The sequence below is a fragment of the Aedes aegypti genome, chromosome 3, assembly GCF_002204515.2.
Source record: "Aedes aegypti strain LVP_AGWG chromosome 3, AaegL5.0 Primary Assembly, whole genome shotgun sequence".
Lineage (NCBI taxonomy): Eukaryota > Metazoa > Arthropoda > Insecta > Diptera > Culicidae > Aedes > Aedes aegypti.
In genome coordinates this window covers 198,026,628-198,041,929 of record NC_035109.1, presented here as the reverse complement: position 1 = coordinate 198,041,929, position 15,302 = coordinate 198,026,628, and the positions used below count along the sequence as shown (strand labels likewise).

At 39.0% G+C, this 15,302-nt stretch overlaps 1 protein-coding gene across 2 annotated transcripts in view; it reads left to right on the top strand.

The window, feature by feature from the left end:
* The window catches only part of LOC5570801 (protein RCC2 homolog), a 61,707-nt gene extending 47,795 nt beyond the window's left edge, over nucleotides 1-13,912 (top strand). Inside the window, exons 6-7 of one of the 2 annotated variants that reach the window (XM_001653256.2) lie at nucleotides 13,134-13,398; nucleotides 13,578-13,912. In XM_001653256.2, the coding sequence (XP_001653306.1) occupies nucleotides 13,134-13,398; nucleotides 13,578-13,751 (439 nt within the window). In that variant the 3' untranslated portion in view covers nucleotides 13,752-13,912. The remainder of the gene's footprint in view (nucleotides 1-13,133; nucleotides 13,399-13,577) is intronic. The other variant, XM_021849823.1, reaches the window with a different exon arrangement.
* Nucleotides 13,913-15,302: the final 1,390 nt, after the last annotated feature.

Below are 15,302 nucleotides of genomic sequence, written 5' to 3'. Positions count from 1 at the left end.
ACGTGATTATTGAGCTGAAATCGAATTCAGGTTAACTTCTGCGTTCATGAGTCCTCTCATGGCGTAGTGGTTAACGCGCCCCAACTAGAGATCGGGGAGTCGTGAGTTCGATTCTCACTGAGAAGACGTGTAACTTTTTCGCAAATCTTCACATCAATTTGTCCATCTAATCCAATTGCAAATTATATGTAATGTTTAGCTTTTCGGTAGTTGTTAAACTTCCACTCGGCTGGTTGGCCGTAAACCACGATTCATAATTAAAACAAGTATTTATCGAGCAACGGACTCATGTTCCGTAACCGGTCGTTTGAGAACGTCGCGACCCATTGGAAGCCCACACAATAGAAACCTCAGCCAGCGCAGTTGCTGGCTAGTGTAGTGTGCTATTCCTATATCTAAAAAACAATGCGCTCTCGGGCTAGGCATTGGATATATATAGAAAGCGTTGTGTTTGGATGGGCATCTAATTCTTCCGAAAGAGGTGCACTTTGCGAAAGAGGACCACGTGATTATTGAGCTGAAATCGAATTCAGGTTAACTTCTGCGTTCATGAGTCCTCTCATGGCGTAGTGGTTAACGCGCCCCAACTAGAGATCGGGGAGTCGTGAGTTCGATTCTCACTGAGAAGACGTGTAACTTTTTCGCAAATCTTCACATCAATTTGTCCATCTAATCCAATTGCAAATTATATGTAATGTTTAGCTTTTCGGTAGTTGTTAAACTTCCACTCGGCTGGTTGGCCGTAAACCACGATTCATAATTAAAACAAGTATTTATCGAGCAACGGACTCATGTTCCGTAACCGGTCGTTTGAGAACGTCGCGACCCATTGGAAGCCCACACAATAGAAACCTCAGCCAGCGCAGTTGCTGGCTAGTGTAGTGTGCTATTCCTATATCTAAAAAACAATGCGCTCTCGGGCTAGGCATTGGATATATATAGAAAGCGTTGTGTTTGGATGGGCATCTAATTCTTCCGAAAGAGGTGCACTTTGCGAAAGAGGACCACGTGATTATTGAGCTGAAATCGAATTCAGGTTAACTTCTGCGTTCATGAGTCCTCTCATGGCGTAGTGGTTAACGCGCCCCAACTAGAGATCGGGGAGTCGTGAGTTCGATTCTCACTGAGAAGACGTGTAACTTTTTCGCAAATCTTCACATCAATTTGTCCATCTAATCCAATTGCAAATTATATGTAATGTTTAGCTTTTCGGTAGTTGTTAAACTTCCACTCGGCTGGTTGGCCGTAAACCACGATTCATAATTAAAACAAGTATTTATCGAGCAACGGACTCATGTTCCGTAACCGGTCGTTTGAGAACGTCGCGACCCATTGGAAGCCCACACAATAGAAACCTCAGCCAGCGCAGTTGCTGGCTAGTGTAGTGTGCTATTCCTATATCTAAAAAACAATGCGCTCTCGGGCTAGGCATTGGATATATATAGAAAGCGTTGTGTTTGGATGGGCATCTAATTCTTCCGAAAGAGGTGCACTTTGCGAAAGAGGACCACGTGATTATTGAGCTGAAATCGAATTCAGGTTAACTTCTGCGTTCATGAGTCCTCTCATGGCGTAGTGGTTAACGCGCCCCAACTAGAGATCGGGGAGTCGTGAGTTCGATTCTCACTGAGAAGACGTGTAACTTTTTCGCAAATCTTCACATCAATTTGTCCATCTAATCCAATTGCAAATTATATGTAATGTTTAGCTTTTCGGTAGTTGTTAAACTTCCACTCGGCTGGTTGGCCGTAAACCACGATTCATAATTAAAACAAGTATCGGATTGAATGCTTTCTCAAAACACACGTCATGATGTGGAATGCGCTTACAGTCATGAGTCCCAGTCATGAAAGACCCAGATGATCATCTTTTGGATAATGCGAAAATGGAATCCGATGGAAATGATTCGAGATGTTCCAGAACAACCTGATTCAGGACGAATCTAGCTAATCTGTTATATGGGAAATCCAGAATGACGAAACAATTTTTTTAGGCAACTTCTGTAAGCCTTGACCGCAGATCTAAAATACAGTGGCTCGTGGGATGTGATGAGCCAAAGTTTTTCTGTATTTTCCCAATAAGCAGATGAAGAAGACGATAATTGCTAATGGTGTTTATATGGAAATCTTGCTTTCGCGTTGACAAGTTTTCATTTTGCACACTTACAAGCAAGTACTCCTTAAGTCAATTTTACCAGTTATCGAAAAACGCAAAAATAAGTTTTAGTTCGATATTCCTGAGCACCAGCAAAGAATCATTACAAAATTTAAATAAAAAAAATTAAAATGAACTTAATTTTTTGTTGTTGCTAATTTATTTTTATTTCTCTCGTACCACCCAAATGATAACCTACGGACCTAAAAGAAGATTAATAATTGTATAAGCCTCATCTAAAATGAAAATCTGTAATGCATCGTAATTGAAAATACAGGTATGTTCCGTTTTTATCACGTTCCGTTTTTGTCACGCTCCGATTTCGTCACGTTCCGATTTCGTCAACAAATTATTCCGTTTTTATCAACACAAAAAAATTGTTTTTTTTTTTTTTTTTTTTAATTGCAATATGGTCAGAATATAAACTAAATACTTATATATACACGTCACCAAAGTTGTATAAAACATTGGTTTCATTGATGTTTACCTGAAATTTTAAGTATATTTTATCAACATTTTTTCTGATCTCATCCACCGAGCATGCAAAAGCAGACCTAAACTTTCATTTTAGATATATTTTGGGTGAAATTTTACGATTAAATTTAGATTAAACCGATTTTTTTTAACATGCTTGCAGTCTCCATACAAAATGCTTCGTTAATCTTATATGGCAAAATACAATACTTTTCTAAACCATCAAAAAATAACTTTTCCGCATCAAAAGTATTATAAACGTTGATGATAAGCTGGGAATGATAAGTATTGTTATAAACATAAAGTTTGAATTCTGTGGCAAATTAAGCAAATAAATTACCTTACAAGCTGGCAAACTTGCATGCAAGTTGGCTGAAATAGCCAATTTTTGCATTTTCAATTATCAATATCTCAAAAACTAGACGTGCTATGATATTTCTGTAAACGGCAAAGGATTCAGCAACCCTTAATTGAGTAAATAGAGGTATTTTGATGCTGGAGACAAAATCGTGTTCCGCAGTGTTATCGTCACCGAGGTTCTCCAGAGCAGTTATCAACGGGTTATACCTTTCCGGGAGCGTACCGAACAGCGTTAACACCATATCCGGTTCCTTCAGTTCCGTAGTTGCCGGATCAGATCGTCGAACCGCACCAAATGGTTCCGCATGGTTTCGCCTTCCTGTAGCTTCAAGCGCATGAGTTGCTTCCGGACCAGATTCTGCGTCGCTAACGATTTCGTGGCATGGCTCTTTTGCAATGCTTGCCACATATGCTTAGCCGTTTTTGCTTCGCGTACCGCCTCCAGGCACTCATCTCCCAGGAACCCAATCAACCACGACTTTGCCTTCTTGTCCGCCTCGTCGAACTTCGCTTTTTCAGCAGCTTCTTCCGGGCATCCTTCGTCAGGGTATGTCCCACTCCCATAGCGTACAGGTACGCAAGTACACGAAAACTCCAGTTATGGAATCCAGGACCTCCTTGGTATTGAGGGATACCGTGCACCGAATCCTTGCCGGACAAGCCCATAACCTCTTAGAATGGGGTACAGTTTCATAGGAATTGAATAAGCCTGGAAAGCGTCTGACTTCAACGGAGGTTCATTAGCAAGTGAACAGTTATGAAAAATAACAAACTCTTAGTTACTATGGTCGGGGCGTAGCCAGGGATATCTTGTTTGTTTAGCTACTTAGATTACAGAAGTAAAGACATTGAATTTGTTGTTAGACTCCACAAAACGGTATATCCGTCTGAGATATCATTGCGGAAAAGCGTCGAGAATGAATATTAGCTACTAAGAGGTCCATTACTAGCATTGAAACTCTATCACATTCCCAATACTTTGGCACACCTCTTTCAGGCAGCGGATTTGTTGATATGTTTCGGCTTATAAAGTAAAATTTTCAGAGGGGCATTCAAAAATGATTATCATACTACAAGTCAACTCGTTGCACTAAACCTGTAGCCCACTTAGTAACAGATTTTCTAATTGTGACTAATCGGGCTGAGTTTCGAGCTGTCAAATAACATGGAACAAAAGAAAACCAGAGCTACCAACATTGATAAATTGCGTCTTATGTCAGAAAATGACGTTTGCCTTCGTTTTAGGTGGGCTATTCGTGATCAAACGTCAACATCAAACCGCAAAATCGCTAGTGATTGGAGGTGATGTTTTCTTTCAAAATGCGAAATCATCACCTCCAACTTAGTTCTAATAACCTCCGTTATATGAAAGATGGAGGTGCTTCGGTTGTTGCAAGTTTCTCGTTAAACAGTCAACAGAAAAAACTAACGGGAGCCCAATTAAAAGGTAGCACACCTAAAGATAGTGCAACGACCGAAATTCGACTGTAGTTTCAAATAGTTCCAGGGCACGGAAAATGTTGAAACTTTGGGTTCTGGTTCAATTTTCAACGTACCGTGTACGCACCAAACTTTGCGCAGTTAAGAAATTATCATCCTATTTTTGCTTCATTTATATTGTATTTTTTTATTCAAACTTCTGCCAACGATAGACTTTTAACCCTTCAGTAGAACACATCATTTAAAAAGAATAAAAATTATTCATAAAAAAAATAAAAAAATGCAAAGGGTGATACAATATTTTGTGCAAAATATTAATTGTTCCTAACTTTAGCATGCCTTAAAATGTACGTTTGCTCCAAATAATATGACTTTTTTACTGGTTTTGTATTAAATAAAAAGGGTACAACTAATATGAGTTTCATCAGGAGTTTTTCTCCGTGAATTTCAATTTAATTTATTTGTTTATCCACCCCAAACATAGAGTGGCCACGAATAGTGATTTACTATGCTCTTAATTTTTTTATTATATATTCACAAGACTACAATATGAGCAATGTAGTTTACAGACGTAGCTTATGCTTATTTGTTTTCGTACGTTGCTTTAAATAATTTATTCTCTTGTTTTTTTTTCTAATTCCTAAACTTTTTTATGTTGTTGTTTTTTTTTTGTTTAACGTTTTTCTTATTTTATTCCATCTCTTTGAATAACTATCGACATTCGACATTCGTATCCACTGCTGATGGTCGTGAACGATTCAATTTCGCACAATTTGGAAGCTTTTTAAGCTTCTCTGTTGTACATGTCGTCAGCTGGAAGTGGAGGATTTCCAGATGAACTTGTAGAGTCTTTAGCAGTGATGTGCTTCAACTGATGGTAGGGCTCGAGAGTTTTCTCGTTTGCAGTACTGTCCATTAGTATTTCAAGCTGCAGGTTGCTTAGCGGATGTCCCTCAATGGACGGACCCTTACTTTCCACTAAAGCTTCATCGAACCCATGGAAAGCATCAATTAGTTCGGGAGATGTATCGTCGATCACTATTTATTTTTTATTGCCATACGTACCGGATATTCCATAATTCCATTTTTGCTAGACAACTGGAACTTGAACCATTGTCCATCAACTGGGAAGCCAACCGCTATCAATTATCCAAGTTTACAGTAAAAGTCTCCTCCTGCGTCAATACAGTGGGTTTTTCGAGATTTTTCGATGCACACCTTGCCTTCAGCTTCATACAAAAGGTACTTTCTGGAATATTACATGTAGCCACTGCCTTATGAATTAAGTGGCCATTCCTGATAAGATCGACAGCTTTAGTCATTTGCAAGGACGTACATGTATTTACGTGCCATTACGAATTGCTGGAAATGCGCAAAAAATAAGACCCTCATGTAAACAATGGGTCCTAACATTGTGCATCGCTTTTTTGAAATAAAAATGGAAAATTCATGGAATTACTATAGAATATTACCTTTTATTGCAAATATATCGCAACACAATTTTTTTGTTAAGAAAAATGTTGATTTTTGGCAGAGCCACTCCTTAGCGCTTGTGCTAAGACGGTGTAAAAGTTACCGTTTATACGTGTGACGATGAAGTTTTCGTTTATTTACTAACATTACGAAGGTTTCTTCGAAAACAAATGTATGTCAAATACTTATTTCACATAAACGAATACTGAAACAGAATTGTTGAAAAAAATCAATGATTAATTATCATTTTGTGATGCTTCTTAAAAATGCGCAAAGTTTGGAGCTGCGCAAAGTTAGGTGCGTAAACGGTAGATTCAGAATATGTACAAAACTGAATATCCATGTAGAACACTATTGATAAATTCAACTTAACAACTCAATCAGTAAGTAAATATAAAACGTTTTGATTCTATTGAAATACTGAGAAAAAACATATATTTGATAGAATCTCCTCTGCGATGCAAAGATGAGGCGATTTTGCCGTTTTTGTGAGGAGTGAAAACCGAACTCACAATTTTCAACACAGATCTTCAAGCGATTCGAGTGAGAGTGCAAAAAATGCGAGGTTTTTTTCGGGTACTCTCTCTCTCTCTCTCTCTCTCTCTCTCTCTCTCTCTCTCTCTCTCTCTCTCTCTCTCTCTCTCTCTCTCTCTCTCTCTCTCTCTCTCTCTCTCTCTCTCTCTCTCTCTCTCTCTCTCTCTCTCTCTCTCTCTCTCTCTCTCTCTCTCTCTCTCTCTCTCTCTCTCTCTCTCTCTCTCTCTCTCTCTCTCTCTCTCTCTCTCTCTCTCTCTCTCTCTCTCTCTCTCTCTCTCTCTCTCTCTCTCTCTCTCTCTCTCTCTCTCTCTCTCTCTCTCTCTCTCTCTCTCTCTCTCTCTCTCTCTCTCTCTCTCTCTCTCTCTCTCTCTCTCTCTCTCTCTCTCTCTCTCTCTCTCTCTCTCTCTCTCTCCTCTCTCTTTCTCTCTTTCTCTCTCTCTTTCTCTCTCTCTCTCTCTCTCTCTCTCTCTAACCTCTATTCACGCTTCAAAAGAACTCTTCAGTGTTCCACCCGAACAAGACAGTCCTCGGAGAGTTGTGAGAGCATTATTTTTTTACGGTTCTTTACTCTTTTGTGTTTTGTGCTGCATCTTCCTCGCTCATCTTTTGTTGACTCTCTGCTTAACATTTTTCGCTCCCTCGCAAAGAGGCAAAGGCAGCACGCTGCTCTTGAGTATGCCATCGAACTCTGATGATGTTGAGGAGTATTTCCAACCATGTTTAACGTGACTGTGGAACATATAAATTGCGAAAAAGCATAGCATAGCATAGCTTAGACTGACTGTACATGTCAATGGTTGCTACTCCGTGATTGATCCGAACTGGTAAGAATTGCACTGGGATCCAAATGAATAAGGGATGGGAGTTTCCGCTTACTCTCGAAGTGCAATTTTAGCAGATCTAATATTATTGATCAATAACGGCGCCGGCCAAGTCCTTACAGTCAGTTGGGATGGGGAAGGAATGTTAGGGTGTAATGATTGTTGCTTCTAGAGACCGAGAATACCTCTGCATCTACACAATCACCACGGGAAGGGTGTTTATTAGTGAGGGAGGAAAAGATCTGGGAGTCACCTCTGGTCGGTGATGCGATCCATGGACAAGGGGGAAATATACGACTTATATTTAATGCTAGTTTTGTATTTTTGTCTCGAGAAGTTTTTGGAATAAGATTTAAAAAATACGTCAACATCCACAATGTCGAACAATTCAAAAGACTTTTTTATCAATGACGAAAACTGAAAATTACATGTATATATTTTAAATTATATGAAACAGGAATAATGCCGACACTTGTAGTGACGAACCATACATAGTTTGTTTGAAAATTACATATGAGTATTACTGTGCATTTTGTCTCGATATGGTAGAAGTTTTAAAAAATACGTCAACATTCACAATGTCGAACAATTCAAAAGATAATTTTTAATAATGTCAAAAAGAGAAAAATATATGTATATTGAAATTGTATAAGAAAAAGCATAATGCCGACACTTATAGTGACGAACCATACAAAGTTTGTTTTAATATTACATAAAAGTTACGCTTTCAAGAAAAAATGTGTTATCATAAGCATGAAACGAACTCACCAGTTGGTAATCCATCCTCGACTGAACACAAAACTGACACTGACAGCAAAACTTCTTGGCGTCCCGAAAACAAACCGTCTTGCTTGGGCCTTCCCAAATACCTACCCAGCAAGACGCTCCAAAACAGGAAAAAAAAATCTCCGGCGACGAAAACACGCGCGAAACCGTGAGCAAAATCTATCGGACGACGCAAAACCGAACTGTCCTGCTTGGGCTTCACGAAGCACTACCCAGCAAGACGCTCCAAAAGAGGAAAAACAAAAAAAAATTCTCCGGCGACGAAAACACGCGCGAAACCGTGAGCAAAATCTATCGGACGACGCAAAACTGAACTGTCCTGCTTGGGCTTCACGAAGCACTACCCAGCAAGACGCTCCAAAACAGGAAAAAAAAAATATAATAGTTTCCGGCGACGAAAACACGCGCGAACCCGGGAGCAAAATCTATCGGACGAAACCAAACTGTCCTCTGTGGAACATATAAATTGCGAAAAAGGAGATGAAGTAGAGTAAGTAGTGCACAGGTGGATAATTAGGTCAAGCGAAGCCTCTGAGTACACAGTGATCATTTTAGCGACATATAGCTTTGGAACGTGTGTTTGATGGGGCAGATTAGAAGTCCCAGTACTACCCCTCATTGCCTTTATTTAGTTAACTAATTAAGCTAATCAGAATCAACAATTTCAGGCCACAATACTCGGTTCGTGGCCGCATCTCTTTGCAGGGTTGCTGTCCGGCATTCTTGCAACATGCCCTGCCCATTGTACCCTTCCAGCTTTGGCCACCTTCTGGATACTTGGTTCGCCGTAGAGTTCGGCGAGCTCGTGGTTCATCCTTCGCCGCCACACACCGTTTTCCTGCAAGATCGTCCTAAGCACCCTACGTTCGAAGACTCCAAGTGCTTGCAAGTCCTCTTTGAGCATCGTCCACGTGTCATTCCCGTAGAGGACTACCGGCCTTATGAGCATTTTGTACATGGTACATTGGGTGCGGGCGTGAATCTTTTTTGACCGCAGCTTCTTGTGGATGCCATTGTAGGCCCGACTTCCACTGATGATGTGCCTCCGTATTTCACGGCTAACGTTATTGCCAGCCTTCAGCAATGATCCAAGGTACACGAACTCTTCAACTACTTTAAACGTATCCACGTCTATCGTAACACTGCTACCTAGGCGAGTCCTGTCGCGCTCGGCCCCACCAGCTAGCATATACTTTGTCTTGTTCGCATTCAACACAAATCTTACTGCCTCGCGTTTCAGGTGAGTGTCCAGGTCTGCCACCTTTTCAAATGTTCGGCCGACAATGTCGATATCATCAGCGAAGCAAACAAATTGACTGGATCTCGTAAAAATCGTACCCCGGCTGTTAAGCCCGGCTTTCCGCATAACACCTTCTAGTTCAATATTGAACAACAGGCACTGGATCCAAACGAACTGGAATTTTCGCCTGAAACTTTCACACAATTTTGCACACCTTCCATCGTCGCTCTTATCAGTCTCGTGAGCTTCCCGGGAAAGCTGTTCTCGTCCATGGTTTTCCATAGCTCTATGCGGTCGATACTATCGTATGCCACCTTGGAATCGATGAAAAGGTGATCGTTGGGACCTGGTATTCACGGAATTTTTGAAGGATTTACCCGACGTTGCTCTCAGCTGCATTGTTGGAGTCTGCTTTCACTGATCTCCAGCAGCCCTCAAGAGGGGCTTCATCCAGCTCACCCTCTTCCTGTCAATCAGCTCACCTTCTTCCTGTGAAATCAATTAGTCGTATGCCGTTTTCGTTCGTCAGCCGGTGGGCGCTGAACTTTCCAATACCCAACCTGAGCGTTTAGATCTCGTGACGTAGTGGCTTGGGCACTTACACATTCTCTCATTGATCAGCCACCACCCACGCGTCTCTGCATATCACCCATCACTATAAAAGCTGTTCGGAGCTCGTGTGTGTTGCCGCAGCTCTGGTAGATGGTATGATTACCTCTAAACGTTCGCTCCATTGATGCCTTCTAACACACTTCCTGCAACGCTACGATGCTGCGGTCCTTCAGCACGTCGGCGAGTATGCGCGTGTTCCCGATTCTGGTTTTTCAGATATTGCAATGTTCCTTGGGGGACCGACATTTTCCATATAAAATGTCTTCGGCAGCCATTTTGTTTCACGTCAACTTATCGAAAAAATAAAATGTGGGCTATTCAATGTCATGTAATAAGGAGCTACTTTGAAAAAAATCATACAAATTGGTAAAGTATTCTGAGAGATATCTGAAAATTACAATAGGGGGCCCGGGGGCAGTATGAACACCCGGGGCAGAAAGGACACCCCCTGTATCTTTGCATATGCGAATAATTTTACGCTTCAGATACAAACAATATTTCCAGGGTGTCCATCCATCCGGCAAATCCGGGAAAAGCGGGAAAAACACGGGAATTCCATTTGGCCGGGAAAAATACGGGAAATACCCGAGAAATTGTAGAACACACCGGGAAAAATATTTGTTCCTTGGACAAAACAGAAAAATGTTGACAAAAGATACACGACTGTTTGACAACTCAAACTTCGCATTATGAATAACTTTTGGTAAGATGCTAAAGGAATAGTTAACCATTTCTAGTATTCCTAACATTCAAAAATCGTTGGAGAGATTTTTGGCATTTTTTTTTTCTAGCAAATGATATTGATTTCTTGTGAGATGTTTTAAAGATTTCTGGCGGCATGATATTTAGCAAATTCAAAGGAGATCTTATGAAATATTATTGATATTAAAAAATCTTAAAGGGCACTTGAGGATTCCCGACAAGGTTCTAAGCTTGATAGATTCCTATTAAGACTCATGGCAAATTCTTGATGAGATTATTTCAGTAATCATAATGGGAATCCAGACGATAATTTGCCAGGCAAATGAAAGTGCTTTGAAAAACCACTTAAAAGTTAAGTAGTGGATAACTAATCAAACTTCAAGTAGGTTTTATATAAGAATCTTGGCGGATTTTTTTATTTCTTAGCAGGTTCTAAGCGGTTGGTGGCAAGCTAATCTAAAAAGATTTTCGGTATATTTTCTTGGGAGATCTAGGTAATTTATTGCTAAACGTCTTGGTCGTTTTATTATTTTTTTTATGTTTGGTGGATTTTTGGAGATTCTTATTCTTGATTACGGCTTGGTTAAGTATTCTTGGGTAGATGGATTGCTTGAAAGATGCTGTTATAGATTTATGTCATTTTTTATTAAGCTTCATAGAGGAACAACAATTTACTGTTCCTTCATAAAAGCTCAATTGATATGAGCGCTTTCTCGTCATCGATTCTCTTTTTCGTTGATAACTTCGCCAAAATATATCTTTAATATTTCTTGTTCATTAAACTAGATAAAGTTATTATATTGGTTTTAATCATGTATCCAGTGGCACAGTGAACTATCATTATGGTTTCTTGAATGTGTATTTCATTTTCCGAGGTTCTGGGAATGATCGCGGGACAATTTTCCTATAAACGTTAAGGTGTCCATACTGCCCCATGGGGGTGTCAACTTTGCCCCGCTAGCTTGATGATGACTACCAAATATAAGCTTTTTTTAAACCTTCTTTTGGAAATGAAATATTTTTTTCAAAATTTTGCAACAATGTTTAACAAATGCTTAAGAACTCTAAAAAGCATACTGCACATGAAAAACAGTATAATATTCATGTATTTACAGTCAAAATAGGAAAATTCCTTAGGGTGTCCATACTGCCCCGTGTCCCCCTACTATGTTTTTTGAAGTTTTTAAGATCTTTATTTAGCCAGTGTGGTCCAGACACATGAATGCTCGTTACTCTAATATGGAAGCACCGAATTGCTTCATTTTTTCACAACATACTCTCATAAATGTATTGTTCCGAAGAGTGAACATCCTGATACGATAAAAATTCTGTAGCCTGAAATATTTACGTGGGTTATAGCTACGCGTCGGTCCCCCAAAGAATTTCGGAATATCTCAGGATCCAGTTGACCAATGAATATTAACACAGATTCTAAAACTAAAAGAGGTTTTTGAGAACTTGTGAAATAATGGTGCAAAAATATCGAGAAACAATAAAGTTTTTGAGGTTTGAATACAGATCGGACTCGATTATCCGGAGACTCGATTATCCGGGGACTCGATTATCCGGGATTCGATTATCCGGAATTTCAGACTTATCCGGAATTTGTTTTTCGATATTCTTGTTTTTCAATTTTTATGCATAAATCTGAAATAATTTGGTATTGCAATATACAATATGAATGGTTTTGCAGTTTTGAACGTACTAAGGGGGGTTTGAAAAAGTGTTTTTTTTGTGTATGCTTATCAAAAAAAAATTTTTTTCTTGTAAAGACCCCTACTGTTCCTAGAATTAATTTCTGGCTACGCCACCGCATCATATAAATAAAACAACAACAAAAAGATAATATTTAAGTTCTTTTATCGAAGATTTGAATTTTTTTCTTAGTTATTCGATTATCCGCAGGATTCGATTATCCGGAGTGAAAAAAAATCGATACTCCGGATAATCGAGTCCGACCTGTATTGTTATTGCGGTAAAATATGAAACTACCGGGCCGGTAGAGGGGTGAATGGTCGCCCGTCGTTCAAGTAGGAATTAAGCCAACTAAGAAAATATCCAGAGAAACCGAGACGATTGAATTTTACAACCGCTACTATCTGACAATTGATTTTATCAAACGCGGCCGAGAAATGGTGTAGATAGAATCTACTTGCTGTCATTTCTGTATAGCTTCAGCGATGAAAAACGTATATCACAAAATTTGTGTTAAAGTTTCAAACAACGTGATCATATTTCTATTATTGTATGTATTTTGGGTTTGGCTGGAACTACCAGGGCACCCGAATGAAGCGATTTGGACAGGGAGCTTGGGGCTGCCTCCTCCCTGTTGTTAACATTTCGTGAATTGAGGACGGGCTCTTCGACCCCATCTATTGGGATTCAAATTATAGAAAAAAAAAACAATCTAATTGTTTTCTTTTTGCCAAAGTTCAGAATAGTTCAACAAATAACCCCAACGAGCGAAATCACGTGTTAGAACACATTGTGTAACATAACAAAACGTAAAAAAAATCAATTTGTTTTTTCAATTTCAGGCTTATCAAGTTTTTCGACATTCAAAACAGAAAAGTTTTGCGTGTGTTTTGCGGATCATCGTTCAGCCTTGCGATTACCGATATTGGCGCTTTATATTTGTTCGGGCAGAACAAGAAAACTGGAGAAGCCAATATGTATCCCAAACCGGTGCAAGATTTAGCGGGCTGGAATATAACTAGCATTGGTGTGGCAAACACTTCGATTGTAATATCAGCCGATGATTCGCTTATATCGTGGGGAGCCTCCCCAACTTATGGTGAATTGGTAAGTAAAATTTCTTGTAATCTACCATCACATGGTCTTACTAAATGCACAATTCATTTAGATTCAATATTGGAGTTTTAAATACTTGAAAAATCTTATTGGTCTAGATTGAAATACAACTTGTATTATTTTGTTTTTCGAAATTCATGAATATTCACATCCATTCGATTTTTTTTCAGGGCCTAGGCGATTTGATAAAATCTTCGTCTACTCCAAAAACCGTATCGCGCTGTGAGGGTATGAAAATACCGCAGGTGTCAATGGGATACTCGCACACTCTGTTGCTTGTGAATGTAGAACACGAGTTTACAAAACAAAAATATGATACATTCCCAGAGTTCATCATAGATTAATAAGTTCTATTTCGTTTCATCCATTCATTCATTTTTCATAATTTTACTATATTTTTTTAAATGATAGTGTAAATCTAAGAATCAACCATATATACGAATATTTCAAACATCATTGTACGCTAGCTTATAACAACTTCCAATAAAAATCAAGATACCGAAAACCCGTAATGTGTTTTATTAGGGTCTATCTCGTTTGGCATACAGTCGTTTCAGTAGAAATTTGACATAGCAGTTGTTTGGCATAATGGTCGTTTTGCATAATTTGGAAAAAAAGAATTAACCTCATGTGATAAAATGTTTTCATGCCAACGCGAATGATCACGAATGAAATGTTAGTAGTTACAATTCAATCAAAAAGTTTAAGGGGGCAGAATCCGTCATCAATTTATGAATTTTTAGGAGCAGTTTTTTGGTTTAAAATTTTCATGAAAATGTGTTCACTAACCGAAACAAAGTAAACTTGTTTTCGTCGAATAAATTTTAGTTTTGAATAGAAAAACTGCTGTTAAGCTTTCAATGATGACGATGATTACGTTGACGGATGACCTTTAAAAATAACCAGTGCTAATAATGCATAATTGAAAAACTAGCTGTTTTTTTTAAAGAAAGCAAAATCTCTAATTAAAATGTTATTAAATATTACGGCAGTATTCACTTTAGAGATAGAAGTTGGAAGAATTATCAAAGTTGGAAGCCTATGATCAAACAAAAAAAAAATCTTTTATGAATTTGTAAGCAAGTGTAATAAAAATATTCGTTAAAGCAGTATATTTCTTAAAGCGAATATTTGTAAATAGTAATCACACTAGCAAAACTCGAAAGAATAGCCTATATTTAAAAGAAGGAGAAATTACTTATGAAATTATAAAAATCAACTTTAACATATCGTCGGTAACCCAAAAACAAATCCCTCATCAGCCAAGAGTCTTAACGTGATGTGCGGAATACAAAGCTTCTTCCTAAATTAGCAAGTCGTATTTATCTTTCTCTTGGTGCTCTATATACTGATAAGTATAACGACCGGTAACATTATTAAGTGTTAGTCAGCCACTTATGAATCCTACATCTTCTTCTTCTTCTTTCTGGCATTACGTCCCTACTGGGACAGAGCCTGCTTCTCAGCTTAGTGTTCTTATGAGCACTTCCACAGTTATTAACTGAGAGTTTACTGTGCCAATGACCATTTTTGCATGCGTATATCGTGTGGCAGGTACGAACATACTATATGCCCTGGGAAGTCGAAAAAATTTCCAACCCGAAAAGATCCTGGACCGGTGGGATTCGAACCCACGACCCTCAGCATGGTCTTGCTGAATAGCTGCGCGTTTACCGCTACGGCTATCTGGGCCCCTATGAATCCTACATATCAGCGTTATAGCTGTCTGATTAATTTTAGGTTCGCAATTCTTCTAAACGGCATTCGGCCAAACCACCCTTCCATCCAGATGACAATCGATCAAATGGCGTTCGGCCAGACGACATTCGGTCAAATGGCTGGAAACCATTGAAAATAAGACCACATTGTTGGCGGACAGGAGGCACAAACAACGA